At 37.2% G+C, this 7500-nt stretch overlaps 2 protein-coding genes and 1 long non-coding RNA gene across 3 annotated transcripts; 1 reads left to right on the top strand and 2 right to left on the bottom strand.

The window, feature by feature from the left end:
- Positions 1 to 363: 363 nt before the first annotated feature.
- Positions 364 to 1515, bottom strand: LOC119578103 (pigment-dispersing hormone type 1-like). The gene is made up of 4 exons (XM_037925834.1): positions 1494 to 1515; positions 1193 to 1286; positions 884 to 1050; positions 364 to 455 (listed from the first exon to the last, which is right to left on the bottom strand). The coding sequence occupies exons 2-3, from the start codon at positions 1283 to 1285 to the stop codon at positions 907 to 909; spliced, it is 237 nt and encodes a 78-aa protein (XP_037781762.1). The 5' UTR covers position 1286; positions 1494 to 1515; the 3' UTR covers positions 364 to 455; positions 884 to 906.
- A 1921-nt stretch (positions 1516 to 3436) lies between these two features.
- On the top strand, positions 3437 to 3889 carry LOC119578109. The gene is made up of 2 exons (XR_005229183.1): positions 3437 to 3597; positions 3796 to 3889. It is a non-coding gene; the product is annotated as an uncharacterized LOC119578109 (long non-coding RNA).
- Positions 3890 to 6081: 2192 nt separating this feature from the next.
- On the bottom strand, positions 6082 to 7021 carry LOC119578104 (pigment-dispersing hormone type 1-like). Its single transcript, XM_037925836.1, has 4 exons — positions 7001 to 7021; positions 6704 to 6797; positions 6405 to 6580; positions 6082 to 6189 (listed from the first exon to the last, which is right to left on the bottom strand). The coding sequence occupies exons 2-3, from the start codon at positions 6794 to 6796 to the stop codon at positions 6437 to 6439; spliced, it is 237 nt and encodes a 78-aa protein (XP_037781764.1). The 5' UTR covers position 6797; positions 7001 to 7021; the 3' UTR covers positions 6082 to 6189; positions 6405 to 6436.
- Between the last annotated feature and the right edge of the window lie 479 nt (positions 7022 to 7500).

The following is a 7500-nucleotide window of genomic DNA, read 5'->3' as shown; positions in this document are numbered from 1 at the left end:
ATATATGTATATATATTATAGATATGTATACACACACACATATATATTGTGTATGTAAATGTATGTTTGTATGGATGCGAATGTCGTGCGTGTCCCCGCCTTTCTATGGTCTATGTATTCATAGACATATATATGTCCTTATGTCTATGCAGCAGTATATCTACATTATGTTATCCCTTTCCAGATGATTTTGACAAGCAGCTGCGTCACTTCATGATATAAGGAAGAACAACAGTGTGAAAGAAATTAAAGGTTTGATAATATATTGTATATTTGCCTCATGCCATAATTATGTAGGGTTGTTTCCAACACAAAATTCTTGTCAGTGTATGTCAGTGAATAGATTGGTAAAAAAATTACATCGCGTTAATGTTGCAACATTTATTTTATCGAGGAGGATATATCTGATGAGCGCAATGTGTGGAAGACGTCGGCGTCGCCATGGCCAGGGCCTTCTGAAAGGGGAAGACAATAGCATTAGTTCAAAAGAATTTCGAAATTACTGTTTCCTATTCTTCTAGCTTATATTGTTTCTAATTTCAAATTCACCAATGCACCTTTATGTATAGTGCTATGCGACATCCCCTATTTCAGCCTTCTTCTTTTAATGGTAGGTTCATGTCTGAGCCGCCGTGGTCACAGCATGATACTTAATTGTAGTTTTCATGTTGTAATGCTCTTGGAGTGAGTACGTGGTAGGGTCCCCAGTTCCTTTCCACGGAGAGTGCCGGTGTTACATTTTTAGGTAATCATTCTCTCTATTTTATCCGGGCTTGGGACCAGCAATGACTTTTGGGCTGGTTTGGCCACCCAGTGGATTTCAGCCTACAATACATATATTTCTTGTTTGAAAAGATGAATCCGAACGAGAATGAGACTGTACCAGAAAGTCAATAGATTTCCTTTTCATCTCCTTCCGGCGTCGTTCATGACCTTGGGAATCCCCAGGAGGGAGTTGATCAGCTCCGAGTTGCGCTTGTGAGGTCCCGCGACGAAGGCCGAGGGTCCCTGAGCCACACGCAGGATCTGCGCCGCCAACTCGGACACCGTCTGTTGGTCACGCCATAAAATTTCAAAGATTTAGTGCTTCCGTAAACATTGAATTGTCTAACACTCTGTCTCTTTTATATGACATATTCTGCTAAATATATTTTTATGCTATGCATCACATCGGCCAAACTTTAGCACTTACTTCACGCTCTGGGTACTGCAAGTTGACGGCGAGTGTCAGCTGAAGGCTCACAGCCATCGCTACCAGGAAGACGACCACAACGGCGCTGCGCATTCTGGGTAGATTCAATTAATTTCTTATCTATTTTGTATGATTAGTCTAGAACTATCAAAACTATTTTTGATGGTCTGCAAAAACAATATGAAACATGACTTGATTGACAATAACATTTATGAGTCAATAAAGCCCATAAGATATATTTTAAAGAAAAAAAATTATGATTAGTGGCTCTGATATTGTCTTTAAGAACTCTGAAATCTACTTGTGTGTTATCAGGATCGGTTTTAAAGCCGTAATGATACAAGATGCCCGTCGACCTCCTCTTATATATGTCGCCTCACCTTCGGCGACTCGCCCACTCTTCTTCATTTCCACCTCGCTTCTTCTGTTGAGACTCCCGCGTATTTCCTTGCATTAAACAATTATACTGTTATGTCTCAGACAGCGTTTGTCGTTTTAAGTTTTCTTTCATTTTCCAAAAAAGTTTTAAAGTTGTAGTTTTTTCTCTACGCTGGTTTCACGCCCTATGTAAGCCTATTCTGCTGTGATATATAAAACGTGGAAACACACCTAATCACGTACTGAAGGTGATAGGGGAGAAAACAAGATGCTTGATACATATTTTACAAACATCACTAAACTACTTTTACTACTATTACTACTAAAACTATTCATACTAAAATTCCTTATATGGTGATAACAACAATAATGATTATAATAGTGGTAGTAATAAGAATAGCAACGATGATATCAGTAATAATGATAATGATAATTACATTTTCAACATTAATTTAGTAACCCTAACTCACAGATGACCAAAATGTTCAAAAGGTTGGCTTTAATAGTGATTTGTTCATTTGTTAAAAATCTTTTTTTTCTTTCCTCACTCTTTTTCTCTCTAAAGCTTGACCTTTCATAGTGTCTAAAAGTGATACTCTTACTTCCATCGCCTGTCTACCACTACAGCACACACACACATGGACATGCAGATTTATAAACACACACATATACACACACCCGTGTGTCACACACATATATACGGTGTGTGTATGGGTGTGTGCGTGTGTTTGTGTTATATATATGTGAAAGATGAAGCTTTAGAGAAGCAAAGAAAGAAAAGGAATGTTTTAGTTGATGAACAAAATACATTTTAAACCAACCTTTTAGACATCTTGGTCAATAAGACTATTTTGGTGATGCTTGTAATATGTGTATGAAGTTCTTGATTCTTTCCATTATTATCTTTAGCAAGTGATTGGATGCGTCTTTGAAAAGAACATTTCATATGTGACAGTAGAATAGACCTTCAATGGAGTCATGTCAAAGTAGTTTTCGTGGTAAAATATGGAAAAGAATGCGATAATCAACTATAAACCCATTTTGGAATATGCAATGAACTTTAAACGACAAATGCTGTCTCAAAAATAACAAAATAACAACGACCTTTAAGAAAATCCTCACGACTGATAAACTCGCGGGTGTCTCAACAGAAGAATCGAGGTGGAAATGAGTAAGAGTGGGCGAGTCGCTGAGGGAGAGGCGACCTATAAAAGAGGAGGTCGACGGGCATCTTGTATCATTTCTAGGTAGCCAGCTACATAGCTTCCCTTCCCCTCCTTAACCTAAGGAATCCTCCTCCTCTCCCCCCCCTTTAGTTCATATCTTGTATCATTACAGCTTCGAAACCAATCCTGATAACACACAAGTAGGTTTGGAGGCTTTAAAAAAACGATTTTGAAGACATTATTTATTTATTTTTCTCTCGCTCATATCTTTTATAAATTGTACTAGGTCATAACTGTTATTGCTTGTCAAGTCGTAGTCAGATAGTTTCTACAGGTCATTTTGAATAATTTTGACATATGTGGGATAGTTTATACCAAATAGATAAAATATCATCCGATTCTACCCAGAATGCGCAGCGCCGTTGTGGTCGTCCTCCTGGTGGTGATGGCTGTGAGCCTTCAGCTGACACTCGCCGTCAACTTGCAGTACCCAGAGCGTGAGGCAAGTGCTAAAGTTTGGCCCATGTGATGCACAGTATATATATATATATTTTTTATTTATTTATTTATTATTATTATTATTATTATTTTTTTTTGCAAAGCGTGAAATCTAAAACTGAAAGCGTGTTAGACAATGTTTACTTTTATGTGACGGGACCACTAAATCTTTGATATTTTATGACGTGATCAACAGACTGTGTCCGAGTTGGCGGCGCAGATCCTACGAGTGTCCCAGGGACCCTCGGCCTTCGTCGCGGGACCTCACAAGCGCAACTCGGAGCTGATCAACTCCCTCCTGGGGATCCCCAAGGTCATGAACGACGCCGGAAGAAGATGAAAAGAAAATCTATTGACTTTCTGGTACAGTCTCATTCTCGTTCGGATTCATCTTTTCAAACAAGAAATATATGTACTGTAGGCTGAAACAGGGGATGTCGCATAGCACTATACATAAAGGTGCATTGGTGAACCTGAAATTAGAAACAATATAAGTCAGAAGAATAGGAAACAGTAATTTCGAAATTCTTTTTAACTAATGCTACTGTCTTCCCCTTTCAGAAGGCCCTGGCCATGACGACGCCGACGTCTTCCACTCATTGTGCTCATCAGATATGTCCTCCTTGATAAAATAAATGTTGCAACATTAACGCAATGCATTTTTTTTACCAATATATTCTCTGACATACACTGACAAGAATTTTGCGTTAGAAACAACCTTACCTAACTAGATACATACTTATGGCATGAGGCAAATATACAATATATTGTCAAACTTTTAATTTCTTACCAGGAAGTACAGTGCTGTTCTTCCTCTCATCATGAAGTGACGCAGCTGCGTGTCAAAATCATCTTAAAAGTGATAACATAATGTAGATAAATTGTTGTATAGACATAAGGACATATGAATACATTGATATGATCATAGACAGGCGAGAACATGCACACATTCACATCCATACATACATTTATACACGCACAATATATAAATGTGTGTGTATACACACACACACACATATATATATATATATGCGGATTTTTAAGCTAGTTCCTGCGGAGGGCTTCGGCCCAAAACTTCAACCCAAGACTTCAGTTCCAGCTTAGAAAACAGCAATTATAATGCTGCATTTATTGGTATCCTGCCATGTGAGATTTATATCACAGAATTTTGTATCGAACAGTATCCAGATCACTGAAAAGAGATTACTGTAAAGCAGCAGGATAAAGATTCTTACCCTTTCTGTGTGTGTGACTATGAAGAGATTGTTACCAACTCTTGCTCCACGCATTTAGAGCTGACCTTGACGAAGGCAATGCTGCGTAAGGTGGGAGTCCGATTTGGGCCGAAAATTGAGTTATTCAGATCACAAACTCTGTGGAACTGCAAAACCTCATGTCACGATATAAGGAAAATGCACAGAATCTGTGCAAATAAACACAGATATGTAATGCTATGCAAGACATGCAGACCAAAGGGTTTCATCAAACATAGATTTGACCAATCAGCTAATCATAGGGTGTGATGGGGGACAAGAAAACAATGACTTTTCTTTCATGGAATATACGTGGTGTCAACCGTAGAATTAATGACTTGCTTTTCTATATCCATAACAATGCTGACATTATCTGTTTACAAGAGCCCTTCACATCTGCCACTAAAAGAAAAACCGACACTAGAAAGTATCACTCCTACGAACACAGGAATGACAGGTATATTAACTTATGTCAGTGATACCATTCTTCATAAGCAGGTGCAGAAGTCTGACGACAGTAATGTGCAATATCATCATCTACATCTGAACAACCCCCCCCCCGCCAAAAAAGAAAAGTGTTACTTTAAACTCAAATTTTAGCCGCTCAATGTGCAAACACCAGCTGAATAGCAGACTTTATACTTACACACACATTCACAATACTAGTCATCAAATCCTTTGCATTTTGGACTTTGCCTGCAATAGATATAATGTACGTGTTAAACCTATTGCAAATAGCTTATACGCGCGTTGGATGACTGTTGGAGGCTGAAAAGAGTAAAAATATTCCCTTAGAATGTCGGATTTTCTTGCTGCTGCCCCCCCCGCCCCTTTGATGTCCATCCATAACACTGCATATTATTCCTCAGTGAAGGAAGTAAAAAAATACTGATGTATGAAGAATCACCAATACGTTAAGTGTGTAATTGTTCTAATAAAAAAATATATGCTTGCCTGGTCACAATAACCTATTTACATTCCGTCCCACAATTTGTGAAACACAACACACTATGCTCTTTTTTTTTCTTAATATGGCCTCTTTGATTGAAAAAAAAAAAATGTATTTTACTATTGGTGTTACAAATATGATGTCCAGCAATATATATATATATATATATATATATATATATATATATATATATATATATATATATATATATTAATGTATTCATATATATTTATGTATTTATATATATTTATATATTCATATATATATTTATATATATTTATATATATATATATATATATATTATATATTATATATATATATATATATATATATATATATATAATGTATATATACATACATATATATATTGTAAATACACACAGGTTACGTGTTGCCATCTATCTGAGTTTCTACGAACGTATTCGTGACCATGTATGTTCATATCTATGGAACAGTATATTCACTTTCGTTTGTCAGTTTTCATTTGATTTCAATGAACAGATGCGTCGCGTGACATGAGGAGGAATGTACTTCCTAGTAAGGAATTAATGTCAAAATTCAAGTTTGATGACAGTCTATTGTATATTTGACTCTAACTATAAGTATGTAAATAGTTAAATAAGGTTGATTCCAACAAAACTCCAGTGTATATTAATAAATATATTGGCAAAGTTATATTGGGTTAATGTTGCAACATTTATACTATCAAGGAGGAAGCGTGGAGGAAGCCGGCGTCGTCATGGCAAAGGTATTCTGAAAGTGGGTAAGATAGTGGCATTAGTTGGAAAAACTGAAATAGCTGTTTCTTTTCCTCTTATTTCATGTTAGCCAAAGATCTTTTATTGTTAGGAATTAGCGATAATATCACCTACTTAAGCCTTTAGAGTTTTCTAGCATTAGCAGTTGTCATTATTCCTATTATCATTGTAAACACTTATTGCTGCTAACGCTGATTCAGCGATTCTTACCTTTCTGTAGCACGTAGTTTTCCCTTCATTGTTTATCGCCTCCCAGCGTCGTTCATGACCTTGGGGATCCCCAGGAGGGAGTTGATCAGCTCCGAGTTGCGCTTGTGAGGTCCCGCGACGAAGGCCGAGGGTTCCTGAGCCACTTGCAGGATCTGCGCCGCCAATTCGGACACCATCTGTTGGTCATGGCATAGAATAGCAAATATTCATTGGTAAGCACTGATGTCAGTATTGAATGTCACAGTCTAAATCATTTCTTTTTATGCAGTACATCATATTGGCCAAACTTTAGCACTTGCCTCACGCTCTGGGTACTGCAAGTTTTCGGCGAAAGTCAGCTGAAGGCTCACAACCATCGCCACCAGGAGGATGACCACAACGGCGCCGCGCATTCTGGGTAGATTCGGTTCATATATTTTTTAATCATTTATGACTATCCCACATCTGTCAGAATAATTCTATACTGTCTGTAGAAACTATATGACTACGGCTGGAAAAGCAATAACAGTTAGGACCCAATAAAAGTGATAAGTGCAAAAGAGAGAGAAAGAAAGATAAGTGTGTGTAAAATCGTCTTTAAGAGCCTCTAAACCTACTTGTGTGTTATCAGGATCGGTTTCGAAACCGTAATGATACAAGATGCCCGTCGACCTCCTCTTTTATAAGTCGCCTCACTCAGCACTCTCACCCACTCTTCAGTATTTCCACCTCGCTTCTTCTGTTGAGACTCCCGGGAGGATTTTCTTAAATTAAGCGATTATACTGTTGTTATTTCTCAGACAGCGTTTGTCGTTTTCAGTTTTCTTTCGTTTTCCATAAAGGTTTTTAAAGTTGTATTTTTTCTCTACGCTGGCTTCACGCTCGATGTAAGCCTATTCTGGTGTGATATATAAAACACACTTAATCACGTACTGAAGGTGAAAAACCAAAATGCTTCATACATATTTTACAAGCATCACTAAACTACTTTTACTAATATTACTACTAAAACTATTCCTACTACTTATAATCCTTATGATATGATGATAACAACAATAAGGATTATAATAGTGTTAGTAATAAGAATAGCAACGATGATAGTAATAATGATAATGAT

The sequence above is a fragment of the Penaeus monodon genome, chromosome 10 (assembly GCF_015228065.2).
Source record: "Penaeus monodon isolate SGIC_2016 chromosome 10, NSTDA_Pmon_1, whole genome shotgun sequence".
NCBI classification, from domain to species: domain Eukaryota; kingdom Metazoa; phylum Arthropoda; class Malacostraca; order Decapoda; family Penaeidae; genus Penaeus; species Penaeus monodon.
Note: the sequence above shows the minus strand (reverse complement) of the source record. Positions and strands in the feature narration are given on the sequence as shown.

Coding starts and splice junctions, on each gene's coding strand:
- LOC119578104 (XM_037925836.1), bottom strand. CDS start 6,796: ATGCGCGGCGCCGTTGTGGTCATCCTCCTGGTGGCGATGGTTGTGAGC. Junction 6,581..6,703: donor TGCAGTACCCAGAGCGTGAG/GCAAGTGCTAAA, acceptor CATGACCAACAG/ATGGTGTCCGAATTGGCGGC.
- LOC119578103 (XM_037925834.1), bottom strand. CDS start 1,285: ATGCGCAGCGCCGTTGTGGTCGTCTTCCTGGTAGCGATGGCTGTGAGC. Junction 1,051..1,192: donor TGCAGTACCCAGAGCGTGAA/GTAAGTGCTAAA, acceptor CGTGACCAACAG/ACGGTGTCCGAGTTGGCGGC.